Genomic DNA, 27,522 nt, shown 5'->3' with positions numbered 1-27,522 from the left:
AACAAACACCCATGATGACATCAAATTTCTTACGTCAATTCAAAACACAAACACAAACACTACATGAGCCACAAAAATTATTCACTCTGACTTTCTCTTACGTCCAAATTCGGTTCATAAATTGTCCCCAAACACACACACACACACACACACACACACACACACACATCCAAAAAACAAAAACAAAAACGCTATTATCACTTTCGCCATTTAAAAAACTAACACTGATTAATGCCTCCATAATGTGGCGGTTTAGATATTTATATAACAAGCTAAAGATCCTCACTTCTTGGGAGGAGAAACAAATCCTTTGTCAAGTATCTGGTGCAAAAATCTGCCAAATCAGATATGTGGCACACCCCACTGTGGTGAGCCCTTGTCAATATGGGAGCAGCTGCAAAACACATTGGTTCAGTTGTGCTGCTCTAGATACAAATTAAGAAGAAATAGCTTTGGGTCAAGCTAAATTTTGTTACCAATATTTACATATTAGCCAGATGGTGTTGCTGCATATTTCTCATTAATTTTTCAAGAAATAATTGGATTGCATTAATTAATCAATTATGCTACTTGTCAACTGTTGCATGCGAAAAAAATTTAAACCTCTACTTTAGCTATTAGCGGTGGCCCATGGTAAAATTAGCCATTCATTTTACCTGAATCCTTTAATCTCGCCCTTCCTGATTACGTCCCTCCATCGTCCTCTGTCTCTTCCTCACTTCTCCACAGCTGGTGCCAGCTGCTGGCTCCTGTGACTGTGAGGTTACTAGTTGTTGCTGCACTACTGTTCATGGTGCAGCAGCACCAACAGCTAACATGTCGGTTAATCTGACACATTTTGCTGCATTTATTTTTAGTTTTTATTGTTTTCTCTCAGCGTTTCCACCTTTTGGACACTTCTTCCACATTAAACCTTTTTTCTATAAGCTGTGTGAGCGCACTGCAAAGGTGCAAAGGGGAGGGGCCGGTCGCAATAAGACATTTAATTGGGCAATCCAGTGTAAGTATTTAAAATGAACGAATGGGCTGCTGCCACTGCTTGTGCGGCCGGTGCGCCCAAAAGTGTATCGGTCCACCGGTAAAAATGCCCGTTACGCCAGATTACCAGTCCAGCCCTGGTCAGTGTTGCGATAGCAAGTCTGAGCTGTTTCTGGCCTGTATCCAGTTTGCACTTCATCATCATTTTCTTGTATTTCATGCAATATTATACAAGTAATTCCACATATCTCCCCAGAAGTTGTACAAAACAATGTTTTTCTTTCCTTTGTCCTTTAATTGTAGACTTTGTAACAGAAGTAACACCATAACTGTAACGGAATTCAGTCCAGTAATAAGTTGCAATACTATATTAAAGAAAAATGTGATACAATTACCAGCTACTAACTGTGAATTCCAGTTTTTTCAATTTTAATATTATTTTTAATTTTACTTGTTAACCTATTTGTATTTATTAAGCTGTGATACTGCATACTGCATGTTTTACTGCATATCTCTCTTATTAATATTCCAGAATGCTACTGCTTTGGTACTGCCCTGGTGTTACACGAAACATTACAGACCCACGTCTGCCTGTTGTAGTTATCCGCTGCCACTTGTGGACAGTGTCAAAAATATGTGAAGCAAATGTAAGAAATGCAGCCAACTCTTGTTTGTGTTTGTGCTGTTGTTGGTCTTTTTGCTTTGCCCCTGCTGTAAAAAAGACAGAACTAATCTGAGTAGGAGAAAATTGCTACTGGCAGGCATGTTACCTCAGAAGTTACAAGCAGTAGTCATTCCCTTTCTGGTTCAGCTAAACAGCATTCCAACTACCCACAGCATCACTGACTCAGAGGTGACATTCTTTTGCCTTGCAGAAGGACTGCAGGTAAGTGTGACTCTGTAGCGTCCATGTTTGGTTCTCTGTAAGGAGAGATAGCTAAACATGTACAGAACATGAATGGAACCATGTCTGTACTTTATCTGTTACTTCTTAATCAGATTAAACGGTGCAAATCTTTATGTAAACTGCAATACAAAGAAACCCAAACAGAATAAAAATGCTCCATATGAAACACCTAAACCAGAATAAACAGCTCCACATGTATTGGTGTTTTGATGCAGAGAGATGGTTGGCAGTGTTTCCACTTAAGGACTCAGATTTGCAGGTGGCACAAACACACCTCCAAAGAATGGAGCTTTGAGTGCTTTGAGTCTGGTCTGAGACATTTGTAAGTTTCTCTCTCGTCTTTAGTTTGGTTACCTTTAGGCACTTAAGATACTTGGATACAAGGAGTTCCATCTCATGCATGTTTTTATATTTTACATACACTGCTGAGGTTGTTTAATTCTAAAGTATACTTCATTATTATAACAGTACTGTAGGTTATTCTCCATTCTCCCGAATGGCTCTACAGAACCTTGTTAGGGAGCAAAATAAGAATTCTTTTTTCAGCTAGAACATATTCAACTTATGTATGACATCACTTCCAGCATCGACATCTGACTTCCAAGATAAAAAGAACACATAAAATGAAGAGCATAAAGTTACTTTGGCTGCACATTTCTGCCTTTCTGAGTGTATGTAATGCCTTTGGACATATGCTACCATGCTTTCCAGAAGTGGTACAGCGTCTAGGCTGAACTGGTTCTCCGGGTTGGGGATAGTGCAAAAAAATAGTTGCCAAAGAGATAAGATAGCTGCCGGAGGAAGAAACATCCATAATATATTCATCACCTTAGTGGATGTCACACTGTTTTATTTAAATAATTCAGTGCATATAAACACCAGACTGTATTAAAATTACCTCTCATGTAATGAATGAAAATAATGTGTACTGCAGCTGATATATTTCGCCTTGCCTGACATTGTTAGCTCGATTTAAACAGAGCTACATGTGGGTGTGAGACAGAGTGATGGTGCTTTTATACATGTTCAGGTCAGTATGGAGGTGACATCAGCTATGTAGACAAAGACACGTGTCACTGTGAACTCATTCACTCGTCCCATTTAATGTTAATGATAATGTCAGACTCTGAAGTGATGTCACTGTCAGCTCCGCAAGAAGTAGACGCTATAGTCGTGCCGCTCTGCTACTAATATAAACCGACATTTACCTCCAAATGGAAGCCCATCCGGCTTCCCTGCAAGCCAGACATAAGCAGCGGGCTTCCAATGCGCAGCAGCCATTCCTGCCAGATGCCATTAAGTCACATCTTTACTCCAAAGTCATGGCAGGTTAAGTAAACATGCAACATTCTCTTCTCCCTGGAGGGTCTGAGAAGTGTGCTTGTGACCTAAAGTTTTGCTGGTTCACATCTGCAAGCCTGCTAAAAAAAATACAATAAAAATCCTGTAAGTGACATATTATCTCCTGATCCCACAACAACAATCATCAACTGGCAAAGCTGCTGAACCCCAGCAGTTCGAACAGTCCCTGAATGGGGTAACTACATGAATGAAAATCAGAAGGGTTGCTTCAAAAGAACAGGTGGGATATGCTTGGCACACCTCCCCTAGAAACATAAATGTTTCAAGAATTCATTCATAAAATTGCAAGATATAAATTTTCAAACTTGGTCCCAGCAGAGTCAGGATCTCCATAAATGTGTTTATTGACTCATTCATTGTTTTGCGATTTCCTGCTTTCCCTTTGCATTACAAGACAAACAGAAACTGAGCATAAGCTGAAGGTTTATACTGCATTTGTATGAAGTGCATGCTCTGTCTTTAGGGGACAGCTTGGCATTCATTTTATGCAAGTCAGCTCTTCCTGTTTCCCTACAGTACATTATCTCCATGTCTGCTCTCCGCTGTGAGTTTATTCTGTGGGTGAGGTGATGACATCACTTGAAAGATCAGACACATACCTCGTCCTCGATTAAACCAGTCAGATAATAGAGTCCTCTTATCATATCAGATGCTTTCTTTATGTGATAGATTCTGCGAGCAAAAGCGACAGTGGCCTGCAGACACCGCTGATGAGAACAGACAAGCGAATGAGAGCTGGACACAAATTTGACATCCACTTTGAGATCAATGCACACCAAACCAGTTTTTTCTTTCTTCTTTATTTTCTTTAACCTTTCTTTCTAAAACATACAAATTTCACGGCAGTTTTCTTCCAGTTATTTGCATTTTTAAAATTCTTGTTCAGTAATTTTACAGTTAAAATCTAGTGTTATGCTTTAGACCTCCCTCGGTCCTTGAAGGAAAGGGTAGTTAATAAAACCTCACATGTCCGCAGCTGCATACGCTCAGGTGTAAAGTGCTGACTAAACAATGCATTAGCACTGCAGTACATCACTTGGGAGGCACCACAGTTTGACACACAACAACATCTATATGCAAAGAGTCTAAGATTCTCCTTTACAGGGAAAATGTGTGCTTCAGGTTAGTTTGTTACTCTACCAGAAGATGGTATACTGCCAATATTTAGCGATCTTCATTTTTTTAATGAGTTATAATTAAGAGTCTTTTCGCAACATGAAACCAAAGTAATTTAGCATGTGTGTGTTTCTGTTGTTGAGCACCAAATCCAACCAACAGACCCTGTTGCCTAAAACAAAGCAGCATTTTGAAACTTGTGACCAGTAGGCAGAAAGTATAAGCTCAGCTTGCAACTCCATTTAGCTAAGTTAATTGTAAAAGACTGTAATAATAACGCTGCCCTAATGCACAAGGATAATGACATAAAATCATGTACTTTCTTGGTGTCTTATATACAGTCTCCTTTGAATATTCATATATACTTTAATGTATGAATCTACACTCTATGATGCACATGATATGGTTTGTCAGTCTAAATACATCATCCATCAGTTTCAATATCTATTAAACTGCAGACCATACAAGCAGATGGATAAATACACCGCGTTAATATCTACCCATATATTGATGACGTACATGAAAAGTCATATGGATATTGTCACCACATAGCTTCTTGGTCTTAAAAGTGTAACAATTACAGAAATGCCTCAAGCTAAAATTATTTATAAGTAGCAAAAACCCATCCTTCATTCCGTATTTAGTGGTGACTAACAAAAAGTTCACTGACCGTTAAGTTACATTAAACAGAAAGAACACAGTCACGTGAGACGAGAAAGAAATGCATTAAAAATGCGTTCGCAAGGGGATAATGAATACAAAAATGAAAGTAAATGGGATTTATAATAATTTCAAAAACCATACAGATGTTAATAATCGCTGCATGTGTGACAATGTTTGTGCAAAGTTTCATTGTGACTGGCCCACCCATTAAGGAGATGTATAAATAGCTCATCCATCTTTTATTTACGGCCCATGATCAAAATATATGTTTTTATCCATCTGTCACAGCATTAAGGAGATGTATAGATAGAGTCTAACATATTTTCTCATCTATGTATCATTCTGTTCATTCATGTTAAGATGAAGGATAGGTGCATTCATATCTATTAATTAAAAAATATATGGACAAAGTACTGAGACACTTACACTTTATGCCTACATGAGCTGCTCAATCATGGAAAACCATGAAATGAAGCTCCTAGTGTGCAGTCTTTGTGGTGATGTTAATCAGCACAAAGGTTCTGCAGTTACAGATTCTGCAAAATTGCACTACGCACCTCACTCAGCAACCCGTGCTGTAACTTTATATGATCTGTCACTTTATTAACTTTTAGAATGACCAACTCTGTCACAAGTGTTTGTGAAGGCAGACTGCATGGTTCAGTGCTAGATTTCATATTACACTGTCAACGGGACTGTCCTTCCATCTATCCCATTTCTTCCGTTTATCTGGGGCTGGGTAGCAGGAGGAAGAAACCTAAGCAGAAAAGCCCGGACCTTCCTCTGAAAACACTTAAATTCAAAGATTTAGAGGTGTGGACCAATACTTTAGTATTATCTGCCTATATCTGTCATGGTTCCGGGTCTTTGACCCAGTGTTTTGTGTTCTGGACTTATGAGTCTTGTTTATTTATTGTTTTGATCTTGAATATTTGGTTATGTTTCCTAGTTTAGTTTTCTTGTGCTTATGTGTTTCTGATTATGTTTATCTCTAGTGATTCAGGTTTATTTTAGGTTATTTGGTTTCCTTCAGCATTTCCCTTTCTATCTTGTCCTCAGTGTGTTGTCTCCATGTTCACGTATCTCCCTCTGTGTCACGCTCCCTCGTCCCGTCTCTCTCTCGCTCCCTTACCTGTTCCCACATTCTTCCCTCTGTGTTTCATCCTTTGTCTCCCTGGTCTGTTGTGTGTTTCCATGTTTGTTTATCCCCGTATTAGAGTCAAGCTCCCATGTCCTTGTCTGAGTCTCAGTGTTTGTGCTACTTCTTGTTTTATTTTGTTAGGGCTTGCTCATGTGCACTGTGATCAGTTTTGCGTCCCCTGTCTCATTATGTTTATTTGTTCCTGCTGTGTTCCCATGCGTTTCCACTTCCCTAATCTTCTCCTTCTATATATACTGTCTCAGTCTCCCCTTATCCCACACTGGAGTCTCCGTTTATCTGTGTCTGTCAGGTTTCATGTTTTAGTATTTCCAAGTTTAGGTTCTTTGTTGCATTTTAGTTTTTTCCTTGTTTTGTATCAGCCTTAATACACTCCTCGCCTTATGTTAACCAGTTCCTGTTCTCCTGAATCATTTGCATTTGGGTGTTCATTCATCTCCACACAATATGCATCCTGCAGGTCTTGACAGTAGACTCCAACCAGAATGGATTTGAGGAGTTTTAGAACCAGTTCGCTTTCTCGGTGGGCGGTGGCTGTTCCCTTGTCATTTAGAGGAAAAAGTGAAGTTCAGGCAAAGGATCTACAGTTTGGTTCATGCCTGGCCCCAGTATGCAGACTTATTGCCAACCTGGCCACAGGAATTTGTCTCCACCCTTCAATCCCCATTTTCGCTACAGCAGCACCTCACCTAACACTCTTCACACTCAGCCATCTATTCCCTACCACAGCAACGTTCCACACAAGCTTCGCCTCAGCAGCCACGCTGTTCTGCAGCCGCATCTCCCTCACCAAAGCCCTCAGCAATAAGAAGTGGTTTCCTGAACTTATTGCCAGACCTCAGCTCTCTAGCCTCGACATCTCCACAGCGGTGGATGAGTCCCTCCTCTTCACTGCCTCAGCCTGATCACTCATTACTTGCCTCTTTCCTGGCAGGAATGTGGTCGGAGGATGAGGACTCGGCCCCCAATGCACCTTCAGCTTCAGCGGTGCTCCTCAACCCTGCCAGAATCCATGACTCCTCCAGTGCAACCAGCTGTGGTGAGTAACAGCATTTTCTCACCTCCAGCTTTGTCTCAGGCATAAGATCAGCTGAGCACCGACCTGACACAGGAGGCTGGGTGCTCAGCTGAGCTGCCCCAGCCTCCACGTCACCGCCTGCTTCAGGAACCAAGCCAGTGGGTCCCTCTCTACCTGAGCTTGAGGGACACCCATCACCAGAGCTTGAACCGGAGGTAATAGGTTTCTGTCTGCCTGAGTCCAAGGGGTCACCAGAGCCTGCTTTGTGCCCTGTGCAACCCCAGCCGGCTCCATATCCAGCAGAGGTCTCTGCACTGGCCGGTCCTGTGCTGCCTGGTCTTGCTCCGTTTGACTCTCTGTCACTGGCCTCCACCAAAGCCACCCGAGGGTCCTTGGCCCCATTGTGTCTGTCGCCGGCCACCTGCCAAGCCGTCTGAGTATCTGGCTCGTGTTGTTGGCCACACCGCCGGCCCCCTGAACTGCTTAGTGTGTTCCGCTAGCCAAGCGGCTTGATTCCAGAACTGCTGGTTCTTTGTTTTGGACTCTCCTGCTCCTCGTTTTTGTATCTACCTGTTACATAAAGATACAATTGTACTGAATACAATGCACTTAAATAGACCTTTCTTGTAAGAGTTCAAAGTAAACTTTTTGTCTCTTACCATTACCCATGGGGTAAGCTGTAGAAATATAGGTTTTAGAAGCAAGCGTCCCTGTGGCATAGATTTGTCCCCTGCTTCAACAAAAAATGTATACATATAAATATTTTTTTTAAAACTGTAAACCACATGTGTTAGACTGGCCATGTGTGCCCTATTTCAGTATTTATGTAGGCAAGAGGGGGCTGCACACCACCACATTTTGTTTTAAGATAATTAATATCCATGTATTCTTTTATTTAACGCCAGACGTATTCAACTGGAAAAGGGAAACCAGCTTAGCACACGTAGCTCTGTCATATGTTCATGTTCCATGTCACTGCATGTGTTACATAAAGTCTGGCTCCAGGACTGCAAGGTCACAGTGTTGTGGCAAACCACTTGGATTGTAGTATCTGCAAAGCAACCTTTCACCCACAAATAATGTCAGCATGTGCTCGAGCTGGGAGCAGTTAGAAAATGTCAGTAATGTGATTACCACAGCACAGTGCATGCAAATACAGCACAGAGAAATTACCAGAGGAGCTCATCTGATGTAACTTTAGACCTCTTAAAAGGGGCACAGTAGGTGATACATTTCTGTTTTCCACAGGATTACTTATGGTAGCAATCTTAAGACCTCAGATCATTTTAAGAATTGGGACACTGGGTTAGATTTAGACTGGATCACAAAAACACATTACAATGCCAAAAACGGCCTCTTTCCTGCAGTGCTTCTTAGATCAGAGCATTCATTTCCCTCTGTTCTTAAATGGGCCCAGTAAATATTAGATTCTCCTGAGTGAGCCTCGCAATTTCCAAATTTAAAGATGAGAGTTAAGCGAGAACACCAAATTAAAAGTATGGTTTTGGCATTCTGCAAGCCGTTCTCATCACCATCCATTGGTACTTGTTTGACAGTGTCATTAATCAGAAACAACAGTTGTTCCATTACATTCATTTGCATCTAGAAATACACCTGACTTCTTTAGAAGACCAACCTTCATCAAACTTAATCCAGATTTTTGCCCTTTACACAAAATGGAAATCTTTCCCCGAAACATTAGAACCATCTCTGGTTTTGATAATTAATACGTTAAATAATAGCACATCTCTTCAGTGCAGGAACATGCCTGGATTTGGTCTGATACAGTAGAGAAAGGCTCGTGTGTGGGACTGTGTGAAAAGGAGGCTAAATTTACCATCAGCTGTTGAGTGAGACTGCTAACCTTTATCAGGTCCTTTTAGTGGAGGTAAAACACTACCACACACATATTACACACAGTGACACAAGAGAGACATAAGCACAGGGGTACATAGATAAATACAGCGCACATAACCGTTCTTGTGAAACTTGCAGATAACAAATTGCTCTTATCTGCATCTAAAATGGAGGCACAACCTACATAGCTTTCAAATGGAAATACAACATACAGAAATTCTGGAGTTAAAATGCACAAAACAAGAGGATGAGAAGAGGTTTATTCCCAGGCAATAAATAAAACAGCTGAAAAAAATCTATGCTACAAAATGATACAAAATGATTAACTATGACAAGAAAGCTAAGAAGGCTAAAGGACAGACAGGAAGTGGAGTGCTTGTTTAGCAAACGGTGTTTAGTTTACCGTCGATCATTCTGAAAGAACACAAACACGTATGTCACAATAAAAGCAGTCTGATGCTACCATGTTCAAGACTTTAAATTCCCTCGACGCATTAGTTTGTGATATTTTCTCAAGAAAATTAAACTGATATATCATAATTTATAATCTTTTGAGTAATATTTTTTGTCAAGACCCCCAGGAAATAAAATATTAACACAGCGTAGAAAATTGGCGTAGAAAAGTGAGATTTTCATGCTCATGTGCAGTCCTATGCCCCTGATACAACAGCACTGCAGGAAAGCATTCACATTGTTTGTATTGAACTAAACTCAGACTATTTAAATGTCTATGACTGCAAAAGTTTTAGTATCAAGATAACCTAAAGTAGCTGAAATAAAAATACTCAATGCATAATGTCCTTTTCAGAATTGTAAGCATGTACTATAACTTTAATGTTGCAGTTGGAGATTTTTTGAATTATTTATATACGACTGAATGTATGAAACCAGCATAACATAGTACATTTATATTTTCAATTCTGCAAAATAATCGCTGTATCTTTAAAATAAACAGTACGGTGTATAAATTAAACATTTTCATCCAAAATATGGCATAAAAGAAGTAGAAAGCAATATAACACAGTGATGCTTACATTAAGTACATTAGCATTATTTTTAACAATATTCAGAGTTTATCCGTATCCATGCTCTTGCCCGGTGATTTTTGGTACTGTGAGATTAAAAGTTCTCTAGTCCACTTGTAATAATGGTGGTGGTGGTTAGGTTAGTGAACAATAAGTACCTAAATAGGTTAAGATTAACCCTGCACACTAAAAAAAATGTTGCTTACCTAGTGCCTTAAAATGGGAGACCAAAGGGTCCTTCATAAGAATGCACGTGCAATGAAATGGGAGAGACTCCGATCACTGTTGCCTAAACCCAGTATGTCACAGCACAGACACTAAATAACACTTGGTGGATAATATTCAGTTGCCAGGAAATCAAACTAAGCAGCAGTTTTTGACCCTGTGGAAATGACAGTGGGCTGGAACAACCTAATCCCTTCACAACAGGACTACAGATCAAGCTAAAGTATGCAGCTATGCCTTTACAGAGAACCTGTGTTGTTACCAACAGAATAGGGAAACTGTCAATGACTCCCAAAGCAAAAAGGCTTAGCAGTATTAAAGAGCAGTAAAAGGTACTCTGATGGGTTAAAATGGGATAAAAGGGGCCCTTGATAAAAATCTATGTGTAATGAAATGGGAGTACAGTCAGTACTGAAACACAGAACTTTCACTCAGGAGACTGGGGTTCAGGTCCAATACTTTGTCCCCATTGTTTTTAGAGTTTGATTAATTTATTTCAGCAAATTTTCTGTTATTGATTTTTTTTTTTTTTTCAGTCACTGTTTAGGAACTAAAAGCTACTTAAGTTAAAGAAAAGATCATGGTTTCTGTTCATATATGTCCTATTATTACAATGTTTATTGCATGCTGGAAAGCATTTCTGGCAAAAAGGCCAAAAGACAAACTTCTCTCAACTGCAGCAAGTTTCTTGTTAATTTCCTCACCACAGTGACCCCACCTAAACATCCAACAGTAACAACAGCAGCTGATTTTTTTTAACGTTCACTTACTCACCACAAGAGGTCACTTATGTAAATGTCATTTTAACATTATAACCCATAAACAATAAAGCAGTATTATTATTTTTCTGGTGAGGCCAGATCAGTCCTTCCCAAATGTAATACAAAGTGAAAGAAAAGGGTTTAGGACTGAAACTATATAGCAGATGATTTTCTCTATTATTTGTTTTTTGTCTAGAAAAATAACAGTAAAAAGGTGAAAGTTACTGTCCAAAGAAAATTCAGATTATTGCACCAAGACAGACATACGTCCTCACAAGACTAGAACTATGAATCAAGAATCAATCAAGAAGTTCACAATGCAAAACACAGTAGTTAACTTGAGCACCTAGATTCCTGCTTTGCGTTAAAATGGCATAAAATTAACTAATTAAACTAAAATTAAAAGATTAATAAGCATAGAAAATAAATAAAATAAAAAAGCAAGTACTGTAGAGTGTGGTCAGAATATAAAGTGCAATTAGTTATGCATACTATTGTAATGGTAAGACATTCAGTATGTACGAGTGTTGTTATAATAAACTGTACATTTGTATATGAAAAAAAATACTATATTGTGTGCAAAATTGCAAATGCACAGGTTGGTATTGAAAAGCAACAGACAATCACAGTTCAGTAACTAAAAATGTTTGGCATTTATGTTAAAATAAAACAGTAATACTAAATAATAATATCAACTATTATTCATACATCATTATAAATAATTATTGTAATAATTAATTATGCATCAGCTCTAAATAATTTACATTAAAATGTATTTACAGCCTGTTCAAGTCCATAATGAGAGAATCACAGAAACCCCCATTTTTTCTAAATGTCTCCATATTCTACTACTCTATTTCATATTTTAATGTAGAAAATGATGCTTCAGGTTAATCTTTTATTCATTTAATTTCTCTGCCCACTTAATCCTTTTCTGGCACACCTGGGGCTACAGCCTATCCCAGCATGCACTGGGCGGATAGCAGGACACCGGGCAGGTCGCCAGTCCATCACAGGTTGAACACAGATAGGCAGACATCCACTCACGCTCACATTCATACCTATGGGCAATTTAGAGTTCCACTCTCTGACTTGCACATCTTTGTGATGTAGGAGGAAACAAGAGAAAACCCACACAAACATGCAAACTGAGCAGAGAACGAGCCAAGGATCAATCCTGGGTCTTCTAGCTGTGAGGTGGTAGGGTAAACCACTAAGCTGAATTTATGGAGGTGTTAGCTCAGGATTAAACCAATGAAACTAAATGAAATTTACGTGCAAAAATATGCACATAATTATGTGTGTACTGCAATTAACTGTATATTATTTTTATGGCTGATTAATTGCCCAATTACATTCTCAACCAGCTGTTTATATTATAAAAAGAAATGTCCATCATAATGCATCAAAGGCAGAGATTTTTCATTTTAGAAGCTACAGTCAAAAGTACCTGTTTTTTCTTTTGTTTAAAATGTGACTTATGACGGATTTATGGATTATCACTAGTTGCAGCTTACTATTTAATCTTTGTGTCCACTCTGCTTACTCCCTTTTACTTTCAAGTATAAATTTCACATCAGACATGTAAAAATAGATACACCCCATTTCAGAAAAAAATACACATAACAACACAACAGCTCTATTTTCACATTCTTCCTTATTCTTAAAGATTCTGTCACTAAAATATTTCAATTGAAATCAATCTGTGTTAATAATATCAACTATCAACTTAATTAATTTTTTTTTCCAAACAATGCACCTCTTCATGCACCCAAAATGGCACTTTCAATTACAACACATCCTCATTCCCAAATGAAAGAATAGGTCAATTACTGAAATAACTTGGGGTGACAAATTACACTTTCAGATGATGCGGGCTTGGCGGAGGCAGAAGTCAAACACCGGCACTTTTTTTCCCAGAACTCTGGGGTTTTGGCAACATGTCTACCTCTTGTGAAGCAGTGTAAACACAAACAAAAACCACAGTCACAGGATGAGAACAAGGTCATAGCAGGACAAAACACAAGGCTTTCAACCAGGGCATTTAGGCTTGTGTCCCAAGTTCACTTACTGTTTAATTTTTTTAGATCGCTTTAATTGTTTTTATTTGTATTTAGTTATGTTTAGTCAACAAAAGCACTCGGTTAGGTTTAGGTAAACTTTACTTGAAGGCAGCTGAATTGTCACATGACTCATGAGATCTGGGAGACCGATGAATTGCCAGCTTAAAGCGTGTACCCGAGCTAGCCCCACAGGCTGCTTGTGAGGGTTCAGAGCGTGGCTTGCTTTTCCCCCTCTTCAATGTGCTCTACTTCCTATGGTTGGTTAAAGCTGGTTAAGGAAGTATTTCACCTGTGAAGTTTTTCCAAACTGTTTTCAGTGGGAACTTCCCAGATGGTTCCATGTAACAGACCATTCGATGTATCAGGTTGTAAAACTAAATCATGGTTTGGGTTAAATTAGCTGAGACGTGAAAACTTTGGACGAGCAACAAGCTACTCAGTTTTTTGTTTGCTTGTTTGTTTGTTTGCAGAGATTTGTTTTATAAAAAGTTTAGAAGTTTCTTGGGACAGAGGCAGGGTAGCACGCAGCAGTATAAAACATGGAATTAAGTCAAGATCAAATGTTTTACAATTAAACTTTATTTGAAAGAATTTTCAGCTCACTACGTAACGTGATTTCCATAACTAATATAACCGCTTCGTGCTACTAAACAGGAGACTGCAGTATCTCTGCTTTGAATTTACAACCAAACAAATACTGTAAAAAAAAAATCACATACACAGAATTATACAAACACACACATACAAACATAATGAGATAAAAACAGAAATACACCTGAAATAAATGGCTCTACAGGAGCCCTAATTAAACACCCAGCAGTGCAGTATAGCCTTATTCAGTCTGGTGAAGTCACTGAATGCAAGACTGAGCAGAGAGCACTATATACCTCATTCAGAGATTGATAGCCTGACACTGATGTTTAATCCAGCTTCAGGCTTCAGTGCATCGAGATGTTTTCTTTTTTATTTATTTCACAGGCCATTATTTTACAGCCTGTGGTATCAGCCCTTATTTTACTGGCCCTCCATGTATTTCAGGGGGAATTTATAAAAGGTACTTGAAATGTACCACTTTGAATGTGCATGTCAAAAGAAACGATAGGCCTTTTTGGCCTGGCAGAAAATATATAAAACTATGACTTTCTTATTAGGTTTCATAAAAAGGTCACTTTGTGAAGTCATGCCAGTTTTAAAACTTTTACTTTCAAATTAGTGATACTTGAACAGATAACACAATAATAAAAAACACACTGACCAGCCTTGCTGAAATGATTAAAGTTCAGTAATTATATAATGTGATATAAAGTTGCAGCACTATCTGAGAAAGTAATAAGTATCACCTAATGACATGAATTTATCTTTAAAAAATAGTCCATCCATTGGTCACAACATGACTCATACTAATGACATATGTACAGTAACTTTGCACGCTGCCTAGGGTATTTGGCTAAAACCTCAGTTCTGAATCACATGGATCCTTGGTATTGGATGACATCATGCCTGCAAGATTATGAGCCAACCATATCCAGAGGGAGATCATTATTCCAGATTGGCAGCCTTCTGATTGGCTCCAGAGACAAGAAGCAGCTCATCCTGACCTTTTTGCTGAATCCTGACAAGATCAATCAAAAGCCAAGACATTCTCTCCCCCTGCACTAACCCATTGAGTCATTCCACTCATTCTTTGCAGCAGAATTAAATTACCCACCCACCCAAAGTGCAGCTGAATCTAAAAAGTCACTGCTCCTAGCGACTCAGTTACAGCAGCCTCATGTTGATTTCCCAAGAATGGCTAAAGCACTATAGGCTCTTATAAGATAAGGTCCCAGACAGTCTTTACTAAAGCTAGTTGAGTCCTGGGCAACAAATAGGCAAACAAATAAAGAAGATGTGCTGAAGACAAAAAAATAACAACTGGACTATGCAATAGCTCTTTGCCTGTATGAGTCTATAAATGGATCAAACTATATGCAGATGATGCATCATACTTTTGTGGCACCGAATGCATTTGGCTCCAAAGAAGATAAAAGATACAGTTGCTACAAAATGGCAAATCAATTACTGAATTATCAGTTTGTCAACTTGTTATATTATTATTGGATCCATATTGTCACAATTCATGGTGTAAATCCGGCACCCGTAATTAACTTTTTAACACACAAGCTAAAAGGCCTGGTACCCAATAATATATTTATGTTGCAAATGGAATAGGACGTCAGAACAAAAGTTGAAATCAATAGTGAAACAGTTCAAACCTGAACACAACACAATTTGAGTTCAAAATTGTACTGAACTGTTAAAGGTACTTAAGACTCAAACATAAAAGCACCTTTGCAGGTTTTACAAAATAATTGATCCTTAATCATTTAATCAAATTCCTTATCCTTCGCAGAATCTCAGAATACTTTTTTTAAATGACTACTTGCATCAATATTCTGGCAAATCTACCCTCATTTGGTGCTTGATGGATATTTAGTTTTGGGGTCTGTGTTTTACGCTGCTGTTGTCAGTTATTGATTGAACACCAGAGTGTTATAGACATTGAAGTGCATCCCAGATAATATATGCCTGAACAAGCTTGGTCAGCAACTTGTATGTTCCACATTATGTCCTTATTGACTGGATCCTAGTACATAAAATATTATGTGAATAAACCAATAAAGATTCTTGATTGGCTTTCTAGTTTTGGGCAAGAATAATGACATGACTGGTGTTTTTGTTTTCAATATCCAGACATTATAACATGTCTTTGACCAAGAAGCTTCAGGGATAGTTGAAAAGGCAGACGGCACAGTCTGCTTTGACATTTAAAAGTGCTGACTTGCCACATTCAGCTGGGATTCGGCCGGCAGATTTAAAACATCCCTGAACTTGGACACAGGATTCTTTGACTCACAAAAAAAAAAAAAATCAGATCATTAAAGATCTGTGAACAGGTCTCCAGATGGAGAATTCAATCCTACACATGTGATTAAAAACAAATCACTTCAGCGGCACATTCATCATTGGTTGATCCTGCCGCTAATTTTACACAACACTTGAAAAAGCCACCACGAATCCATCTCCAATAAACTCGCCACACCACTGGAGAATGAATGGGCTGTCTCCTTTGACAGACCATCTAGTGCACAGAGCTACATGAATCTCGTGCATGCAGTACTGTAATAGTCTAACAGATGATGGTTCTTGGCACAGCCTGAGTAGTGGAGGGGTGTAAGACAGTCCCTTATGTCACATGGGAGAAAGCGAGGGAACGAGAAGGACAGAGAACAGGAGTGCTGCAGTGCATTGGTGGTGTGCTGTCTCTTTAACTACGGTCATGCTTGACAGGAGCTGCTGTATCAAACTACTGTAAAATCGACAAGGCCAGGGATGGCTCAGTGGATGGCTTCTTGCTTCCACAGAGTCCATCTGCACTCAGGGATACATCCATTGTGGAGAAGGTTAAAAGAGGGAGAGAGAGGAGACAGCGAGGAGGTAGAAAACTATGTGTGTGAGAGTGAGTGGGTGGATCAGCATGAGGGGGGGTCGACCACAATGGAGGAAAGTGAGAAAAGGAAAAAGAAGGAGAAAGAGATAGACTGAAAGAAGGTGTGAGTTTAAGAGAGCGAATGAGGGAAGAGAAAGATTTAGCCAAGATAGGAAGGCCCATCTCTGCTGCTGCTGCCTGCCTCCCACTAACTGCCTGTTCATGTGAGCCGGTACTTGGCATGACTGCAAATGGCTTGCTTGGTACATTAGATGAACGTGTTCGTCAGTGTGGGCTCAGATATATCTGCAAGCTTGTTGAAGCCCCTTTCTCCCCTTATGTTGATCTGTATCTCATCTCAAAACCCATGTCACGCTAATATCAGCCGTCTTGCCACATATTTTATCTTTGAATGTTGAGTCACTGTGCAGCAATAAATATCACTCAGTGTTACATAATCTCTTTGAGTAACCATGGAGCTGCTAATGTATAGGTAGACAAGGAAGCGGGATAGAGTATTTATCTGCACAGAGTTGGTAAACCAACATATATTTGACAGTTTATTTGGTTGGTCTATAAAATGTGGAAACTTTCAACATTTCATCTTAAGACTGCTTCATTTGCCGGACACAGTCAACGATATAAAAGAAAGAATGTCAGCATATGTTTCACAATTCAAAAGCTGAAACCTGCAAACACTGTTAAATTCTATCCACAATTACAGAAATGATGGACTTTAAAAAATTCTGTTACATTTCCTATTGACTGACAGGGAACTTTTATCCAATTTGCTACAAGCGGTTAAACTACAACATTTTCGTAATGTATTAAACATTCACTATAAATGACGGCATAAGACAACGCCTTTAAACTTGTTCATTTTTCAAGCATTCAGCTTTGCGTGTTATTTATAAGACTAAACACAGTTTAGCTCCATAAAATCCAAAAAAACAACAAAACAATGCTGAAAATGAAACATCTCTGCGATCACAGAGAAAGAGCACTCAGTGCCGTCACTGGCAGGTTCTGTAGGTGCTGTGCTCACAATTTCCTGGCAATGACTCCCAGAGTGGGCTCTCTCTCTCACACACACACACACACACACAAAACACAGTGGCAGAGCATCTCACCAATATTATGCAACCATCATCTATAGCTGCACTTTCACAGGAGGGCATTTTAGCCATTATCTGCTGTGCTCTGAGGGAATAAAGAGTAAAATCAACCAAGTTGGCTGCCACAGTTACATTTGGTCTCTCTTTTTATGCGCAGCTTAGACGATGACTTCGGGGTCACAGTGAAGTCCAGGAGCTGACAGCTGGGCATTTCGGGTCGAGATTAGTCTCCATTTTAGAGGCACACATCCTGTCCTACAAAGGGTTACAGGTTGGTGAGTGTGTGCTTGCATCCACACATGCACCATCACTCGCTCTCACCCTTACAGTCACATGCAGCACACCTCCACTCTCTCCTGAACCCACACACTGACTACACACTGCTGTCTCTCTCTCACACAGATACACACACTGCTACAGTTTTACCCTCTTTGATTACAGGTACTCACACAAATCACCCCCAGTCCTTCACGGCTTCTCCAAACTTTGGGCTGGGCGTTACATTTCACTCCGGTCTGACTTCAGCCATCACACTTAAGGGACGGTGCTTTTCCCAAATTAGACCCTCTAATCACACACACACACAAACACACACTCCAAATTGAACGTTACGACTGGATAGATGTGAGGCAGCTCACTGCAGCACGCCTGCTCACATATAGCATTAGTCACAGTTGCAGTGCAATGATACCAAGGGAATCTGCCTTTGCCGTACACTGAAGCGCCTTTCACCCACTCACACTCGAATATGAGGGAATAAAAGACCAAGAACAATGAAGTAGCCTCTTATTCTGGGCATCTACATATTCAGTTGGCCAAAGTTTTTGCACATGGAAAGCAAGATACAGACTTTTTAGGATACCAACAAAATATTAAACATATTTCAAGAAATATCAGAGTGAAAAGTCCCTAAAGGGCTATCTCACGAATTGTATATGAGATTAGAACAAAATGAAGTAATAAAACCACAATCCAATACTTCATACAACCCTAATTGTGCCTATGAGCACATTACACTAATTCATGTTTATAATAAGCCTGTAAGTATGATAAGAGCAGTATAAACTCTATTATATATAAACAGTAGAGATACTGCACACTCAACTAGCATCGTGTCGCTATAAACTCCTTACACTCTACAACACCACAGGATCATTAGTGGAATATTACAGCGTTTTTGTCCATGATCGCAGTGTGAGTGCTCTCAAACAGAGGAATGCTTTTGCAGGAGAAGACACTAGTGCACATGCATACCTTATTACAATACTATAATTACCGCATGCACAGCTCCACACCACAGACGCTGCGCGGGATCCGTGTGTGTTTGTGCGTGCGTGTGTGGGTATCTATCTACAAGGCACTCTAGGCTATCTCTATGCACCTGCCGGCTATGGTGCTTTTAGATATGCCTATTTCATGTGACAGAGAGGGAAGAGAGGGACAGAAAGAGAGAGACAGCGAAAGAGAGAGAGAGGATGGCGAGGAACGGGGGAGGAGGACAGAAAAGAAAAATGCAGTGGGTGTCAAAAATATCAAAAATATCAGCTCCGGCTTACCTTGAAAGGGAACATAGGACATGTTCCAACTGCATTGAACGTAGGCTTTGCGTCTCGCTCGGCGGTTTCTCGGCGTTCAGAAGTAACGTGGAAACCAAATTACAAATAATTCTGAAAAATTAAAATAATTTTTTAAAAAAAAACCACACACACTCGCGCGTGCACGGGATTTACTGCTGTTCACAGTTGGAGTCGAAGAAGAAGCCAATATTCCGCTGTTATAAAAACTGGCATCATAATCCACGACCGCTTATAAAGCGCCCGGTTCCCGATGCATAAAAAAATACAGGATGCAGAGATGTGTGTGTGTGTGTGCGCGTGTGTGTGTGCATGTGTGTGCATGTGCGTGTGTGTATGTGTGTGCGTTTATTTGCACGCTGCTGCTGAGGTGTGAGGGTGAAACACGAGTGAGTGTGTGTGAGTGAGTGAGTGAGAGAGAGAGAGAGAGAGAGGGAGAAGGGGGTGGAGGACGAGCGCACGCGCGCATGTGTGTGCGTGTTACTGAGTGTGGGCGCGCACGTTTCCCAATATCTATAACCTATCTTTAGCTTATGCATTTTACATTTTGTGCTCGCCTCGTGGAAAAGGAGGATTATATCTTATGATTTTTACATTGCCTACTTTGATACTCTATCCTATAGATACGATTAACAATCGCTTACTTATTATCATGAGTACAAACTTACAGGTTATTTTACATTATTTTTGTAGATGTATTTAAAATACAAATAAAGAACAACACAATATCATGTTAGAGGTGATAAGGCCAAGCTAATGTAGTTTTCTATAAACCTGTTTTGGCTCTTGAAACTCCTGCAGACCTGTTGAAAACACACTCTTACTGCAGGTAACCTACAGCCTCCCATGAATGCTGGCATTTCAGATTTCAGTGGAATTATACTCGAGTACACAACTACACATTTTTCCTTTTCACATTTTGAATAAATTAATTCATTTTCTTTTAAAATTTGAATAACGCTGGATTTCGACACTTGGCCAAACAGAGGAACTGCAACAAGATAGGAAGCTGTGGAGCCAAAATGGCGCCTTGAGGTGGCGTATGCTGCATTTGTGTAACGTGGGAAAATAGGAATATTGAACCACTGATCGTATTTGTGCAATTTAAATAATGAATGGAAGTTTGAGTTACCAGTTGTGTTTTTTAGGGTGTGTTTTTTTTTTTTTTTTTTTTAACTTAATCAGCAGCAAATAGATTGAACATATACAAAATAATACTGATACATACGTCTTTAATCAGTTCCAAAAATATTACACAGGTGCTTAGATAACTATATATTAACATTTATTTTATTTTACTTTTTAAATGTTTTCATTTTTAAAATTTTATTTCTATGCCTCAGTGTAGGCTATTGTTGAAATTATATATCCAAAAAAAGTGATCGTTTACAAGTGGAAAACAGGGACCAGATTTTTTTTTTTTTTTTTAATGATTGTGTGCATTTTAGGCTCCACCCCTTAGACACCCTAATTTGAATAAGTAGTTGACTAAATGGATGAACGTGTGAGTCTAAAGGTAATTTAATCAAATTGATAACCATTATAATTACCAATGATTATTATCATTACAAGAGCACAAAATAACAGCATCATAAAACAGAAAAAAATTCAGTCTAAACAGTGGTAAATAAATGTAAAAAAAATCCTGCTTTCTATTCTATAGTTCTGAAACCAGTTTCCAACAGATGAGCAGAAATGCTGCGGCTGTAGGGTTTTCAGCACATACTTTCACTAGATAACATTTTGCACACTTACATGTTCCATTTGCATGCTTGAAGGTGCTTCAATCATTGTGGACTTCACAGCTTCAGAGGGATGCTGAAGGCATCAGAGCGGAGCGCCTACTTCTGGATTACATGTTGACACGTTGCCACCATCTTGTGGTCAAAACGAGCAGCTGCAGCTTTTGCCATAAATAAAAATAAAACTAAATATAGGGACTTCGGGAGCACATTACACGAGTTGCACCCTCCAAAACACTAATAAGTGTCCATGCTAACAAAGGAAACTAGTGTGAAAGAGAAGAAGCACATCCCCTGTGACCTGCGATAACAGATTATCACAGAAACGTATCACACATGATGTAAGATGACAGAAAGATTCTGGTTCCTTCTTAGATGGAATAGTTGCAATTAAATTCTTTGTGTTACGCACCTGCGCAGTAATCAGCTTTTTTTCCCCCACAGCAGCTGTTTATCCCAGTAGGAAAGGCACAGGTGCTACTAATGACATTAACAAAGGCTCTGTTCACTTGGAGTGTCTCAATGAGCCATGGTACAGTGGTACAGCAGCCTCGAGATCAGCCTCTGCAAACTAAAGTAGCTCAATCATTCATTGTTAATTTTAGCAAGTAGACAATTTCTTCTGCCAAAAATGTCAAGTAGCACACCTTCAGACGGCAATCACAGGAACAAAGAAGTTACTTCCCTCAGACTCAATGAGTATTTTGAGTAACAAAGAGCTGCTGACACACAAGTATTTTTTATTAAAATTCAAGAGGCTTTATGTCAGTGCAACCCAGCAGCTATAAAAGGTAACAGTAAATAAATAAATAAATAAAACAGTAAGATTTTCAACCATTAATGCATCCGCTTCTCAGAAATAAAATATGACGCAGGACTTGGAGTGATATGTGGCATTATTCTTCAGAGTCATTATTTGTTGCCTCCATTCATCTTAAGTCTCATTGTAACTGGCAAGAACACAAAATAAACATCTGTCATTCCTGTTGGCAGCAACAGTAAATTGTCTGCCAAAAAAAGGAGTAGTTAATCCCTCCTACAGGACACACTTGGCTGTAATACAATTTATCATCCCCATCAGACTAATTCTGGGGGATTCTCACGACATTGCATGATTTCTAAATACAATGGTAGTGATCAGTGAAACAAAGCAGCTCAATAACAGCCTCAATCCACCTCTTCTTGACTTGGAAAGTTAAAAGCTTGAGCACTTTGGAGAAGTGATGATTTTCTGCCCATAGCTGTTTACTCCAAATAACTAGTAAACTGTCACACTATAAAAATATTACCATTCTGTCATGTTTTGGAAAAGCTTTAGTGGAAAATGCTTTTCTTAGCGTTAGAATCTGACATAAGTGGGGGAAAATTTAATGAAAAAACATAGTATTTTAATTCTTAAAGAGAGCGTTATTTTTCCATTTTTTTATAACATCAGAAAGTTCTTTTGAAATTGAAAAATCCTCTTAAGGTGGTAAAGAACAGACTGGACATCGCACACTGCTGCAGATATGTTTTGGTCCAATATAAAATTAGTGATATGAAAATACATGTGTAGTCCTGTTAAAAAACCAAGTACACCCCATGATTCAGCAGCTTGCACAACCACTTTTAACAGCAATAATAAAAGCACTCATTTTCTGCATTGATCTGTCAGTCTCTCACATTGTGGAGACATTTTGACCCACTCGTCTTTATAATGTTTCTTCAGCTCACTGAGATCTGTGGGGATTTGTTTATGCTAGACTCTCTTAAGGTCTCACCACATCATTTCGGTCACGTTGAGGTGCATTATGGCCCAAAACCTTCACTTTGGTCTCATCTGTCCAAAGGACATCGTCGTTTGTTCACAGGAAGCTTTGCAAACCTAAACTGTGCTGTCATGATCTTTTCAGAGAGACGAGGCTTCCTCCTGGCGATCCTAACAAACAAGCCACACTGTACTGTCATGAACTTTAATATTTAACATGGTAACTGAGGCCAGTAGAGTCTGTAATGGAGCTCTTAGGTCTTTTTTTGATTTCTCTGAGCATTGCACCTTGGGGTTGACTTGTGGTACTAATTTGTATTCCCTATCACTCCATCCCTATTTAATGTGCGTACAGCATAACAACACCTTACAGGGAAAATAAACTTTAAAAAAAGACCAACATTGTAAAAATAATTCTCTAATTGACAGTGATTCTGGTGAAAGTTATTTTAAAATATTTTTGTCGCACTTCTTTGTAAGATGCATATATGTGAAGCTCTGTTTTTTAGTTCTACTTTGGCTCCTCACTTCAGAATGTAATTCTCACATGTTTTAATATGATTCCTGTTCTTTGCCATTAGTGCAGGAATGCTTGAATCACCTCTAATTAACTACAGAGGACAATGAGCACAACATTTTGTATGAAATCATATAGAGTTCACTGGTTTGAACTGGTTGAAATCAGAGTGAATATCTAAATCAAACCACCCAAACGCATTTCAAAGGGTCTGTCGGAGGTTAGCTGTCACGGTACAGTCAGTTATACAAGGTGATGCTTGCACGTCTTTGCACCTCTTCGACAAAAGCACATATATAACATGGAACCCGATACATTAGCACCCTGTCAGATGAATAAAAAGATGAATTTTGATTATTTCCCTCTCACAAAAGATGTTTAAAGGGTTTAAAAGTCTGAAAAAGCTAATGTGGATCTTTTAATTCCAAATTTGAAAATTAGAGTTTTCCTTCTCTGACCTTCTACCAGGAAAGTAAACCACACATTAATTTTATAGTGTAAAAGAATGACAGCAAATTTAACTAATTAATCCTGGTTTGCACTTATTTTAATGTGAACCACTTTTTGATGGGCCGACACCTAACAGGGCAGCTTATTTTTAAGTTTTTTAATAGAACAGTGCAACAGAGAGGTGAAACTTTTTTTATTATTCATGTTACATATTAGGTGTATCAACGCAGAGTATACATGTACAAATGTAATTTATCCAAAAATACATCAAAACTGAACTTGGACTTGACTACTAATCAGAAAAAGAAGACCACGTCTCCCAAAATAAATGGGGCTTTTTTCTTCAATGTAGATGTTTTTATTTCCTCCTGTTTTGTTTTAAACTAATCTGGTTGATTTCCACCAAGAGTACAACCTATAACAAGCACTTGACGGGTATAGACATACCATAGAAAACACACAAATACATTCATCACCATCGCCTAGAAAGGTTCAACACACTCCTCCCTAATAAACTACAGTCAAATAGTCACTGAGGAGGATGAGAATTGCAATGCAATATTGTCTTACTGGACAGGAGCTAATATAACAAAGAGGTTGCTATTTAAATAAAATCTGAGCATTTTGCATCAATTATAACTGCATAAATGTTGTACTAGTCTTTTTTTTTAACTAAACCTGTAACGCAGTCTTTCTTTAAAAGATAGAACTGACAAATGTGCATGTTGTGTAAGTTTTATCAAACAGATTGCTGAAATAAACCTCTGTATAAAATATAAACTCTGAAACTCGCACAACAGTTTTCTAGATTTATGTAACCTGTTTGCACAAAGATAAAATCCAACTTTCAGCAGCTCCACTTCACCTCCATAAACATATTTAAGTAGATGGGACATAAGCAGTCAGGCCTCAGCTGATGCATTCGTGCTTAATGCCTTGTTTTACATTTAAACCATAGACTGTTAGTCCCTGGAAGAAAACTATGGTTTTAGTATGGAGTGTCTTATTTACCTGTACTGTTGTGAACAGCATTGGAGTGGCTGCGCCTTTAGCTGATCTTTATGACATTTAACTCCCATCATAAACAGACAAAAGAAAAGAAAATTCTTTCAAATAATTCCACTGTGATGACTTTAAATGTATGCTTTGCTAAAACGTGTTTATATACTGTTTTGTTGTTTGGAATGTACAGTAACATCACAGTCCTGTTTGATTAAAAAACTCTTCAGCAGCGTAACTGGTTTGTCTGTGCACACATACACAAAGGTTTGGGGGTCACTTTGAGTAGTCCAAGTTGGGGTTTTTTCCTAATACAGCATAAGATTGAACATATGTTGTAACTGACAATTAAGGATGAATGAAATCACTCATCATAAGTGATTTATGAGTTTGTGTAGATGTTGTTGGAAGATAGGAGTGACACTGAAAACTTACCACTGTACTTCTACATAGATTATCTATTATAAAACATAAATTATTAATGATAGATTATTCCCTTAATTGTCACAGATAACATTACCAATCGGTTGCATTTTAAATAATATCAAAATCTTCTCACAATTCATGCATTTTCTAAGGGAACCCCAAACCTTTGAGGTACTGTTGGATCTGTCAACAACGAGCCTTCTCTTGTATCAGTATGGACTCATTCGTGTCTTTTCACCGTCTGATTGGCCGACCCAGTCGAGCAGAGCAATCGGCAGGTACACACCCTATATAGGCACTATGCAACCACATCAAAATAAATAAAATAAAGTTGTTCCATCATAGCAATATATTGTGAATATATAATTCTATCTATAAAACAAAAGCCCTCTTGTGGCTCCTATTTCTAAGACATAACAGTAGTCTAAATGTAAATTATGTGTGACAAAATCTAACATAACAAATAAGTATCCCCATAATAACATGTATACAATCTCTTATTAACATACTGCGATGAAAAAAAAAACATGAAAACCTCCAGAGAATTTGTTGTTTACAGAGCCAAAGTCAAATCCTTCAATAACGTACTCGTCAGTGAGGCATTAAACTCCCCCCAACGTGGCCCAAAATATAAGCCCGTCTGTACTACTGTGTCCATTAAAAGGTTACTGCTTTTTCATGCACAGCCAGCAGCCACCACCCGGCTGTCACAATGCCTCTCACTGATGAGAGGGCCATTCGTCTCTGATAACATTCTGGGTTAATTTTCTCGCTGAACTCCACATGAACATTAACCATGAGTTGATGAATGAGCAATTAGAAAAGTGAAAGCTGATGGAAGCTTGACGTCTCATTTCTTGGATATCAATAACAAATGCTGTTAATAACTTGATAAATGTTTGTGAGCTGTAAAAAGCAGCACAAGCTCAAGTCCAAAAAGGTTGGGAAGCTTTGTGAAATATAAATAAAAACAAAATCCAGTGATTTGCAAGTCTCATAAACCCATATTTTATTCACAACAGAACATAGAAAGCAAAATACACATACTGGTTTAAACTGGGAAAATGTTACTAGTTTAAGAAAAATATATGCTTATTTTGACTTTAATGGCAGCAAAATGTGTCAAAAAAGTTGGGATGATGTCAACTGTGAGGCATCCTCACTTCTTTTAACAACAGTCAAGAACAAGAACTGAGGAGGCCAGCTGCTGGACTTCCAGGAGAGGAATAATATCCCATTTTTGTCTGATACAGAATTCTAGCTCACCAACAGTCCTGACTGTTCTTCTTCATACCAGTTACCTAGTTGCAAAATGTTCCTCAAGCTGTTTCTTTTTAGTAACACTTACTTTTCAAACCTTTTTTTGCCCCAATCCCAACTTTTTTGACCCGTGTTGCTGACATCAAATTCAAAATGAGCCATTTTTTTTCATGAAAAAGTAAAATGTCTCAGTTTAAACATCTCACTGTGGGTTTATGAGATTTGAAAATCATTACATTTTTGTTTTCATGTACATTTGACACAGTGTCACAACTTTTTTAGTTTTGTAATTAAATGTAGTGAAAACTTTAAGTGCCTGCTCTATCAGTTTAGTGATTGTAGTCCTCAGATGTCCAAATTTTTAAAAAAAGAAGCAATTTTCATTTAGGTTACAGAAAATAACATGTCACAATCACAATATTTTCAAATTAATGAATCATCATCATCACATCATACTAACTAAAATATTAAAATGTAGTTCAGAGTATTCTTAATTTCGTCTATGGTCATTTATATTTAGCAGCATGGAGCAGCAGCAAGACGAAGCAAAGTATACACAATAATAATAACGGATATGACACTGACTAAGGTCTGAAAGAGGGTTCCAAAGTAGCTTGCAGATGGACTGCAACTATTGGCAATTTGAACCAGTGTAAATAGCATGCCCCTTTTATATATTTTATGAGACATGCCAAATCAAATAGATGTGTGAAATAGTGGCTGAGCTCATCCTCATGACCTGCCTGAAATAATATGGTCAAACTGTTAACAGAGCAGAAAACAATTTTCACTTTTTGGCAAAATTTGATTCTTGTTTCTGATAAATCATCAAATTCTTGTTTATTATCACAGTAGTACTTTTTCTACCTGTTCTCTTACACATTTCCTGTCATTTTGTGCATTGAGTCAAGCTGTAATGTACATTATTTTAATTTAGTGGGCAGGGACAATTAAGTGGTGTATTGTAGGTTTTTTGCCAAGAAATAGTTCAAAATTTTAGGAAATGCGCTTTGTTGTTTTCTTACTGTGGGCATCCCACAGAAAAGCGGTATTTACCATCTTACTTAAGTGTAGTTAAGAAGAGACAGG

General features: G+C 38.5%; 1 protein-coding gene across 3 annotated transcripts in view; it reads right to left on the bottom strand.

Moving 5' to 3' along the window:
* The window catches only part of LOC120442720 (early nodulin-75-like), a 144,234-nt gene extending 124,571 nt beyond the window's left edge, over window positions 1-19,663 (bottom strand). Inside the window, exon 1 of one of the 3 annotated variants that reach the window (XR_005614897.1) lies at window positions 19,275-19,661. Coding sequence is in view for 1 of the 3 variants with exons in the window: in XM_039619858.1 (XP_039475792.1) it covers window positions 19,275-19,296 (22 nt within the window). In the remaining 2 variants the exon portion in view is untranslated. Of the gene's footprint in view, window positions 1-656; window positions 834-19,274 lie in introns of those variants that run through there. The other 2 variants (XR_005614896.1, XM_039619858.1) reach the window with 2 other exon arrangements.
* Between the last annotated feature and the right edge of the window lie 7,859 nt (window positions 19,664-27,522).

This window comes from Oreochromis aureus, linkage group 11, assembly GCF_013358895.1.
Source record: "Oreochromis aureus strain Israel breed Guangdong linkage group 11, ZZ_aureus, whole genome shotgun sequence".
Lineage (NCBI taxonomy): Eukaryota > Metazoa > Chordata > Actinopteri > Cichliformes > Cichlidae > Oreochromis > Oreochromis aureus.
The sequence above is the reverse complement of the archived record's forward strand: the minus strand, read 5'-3'. Positions and strand labels throughout refer to the sequence as shown.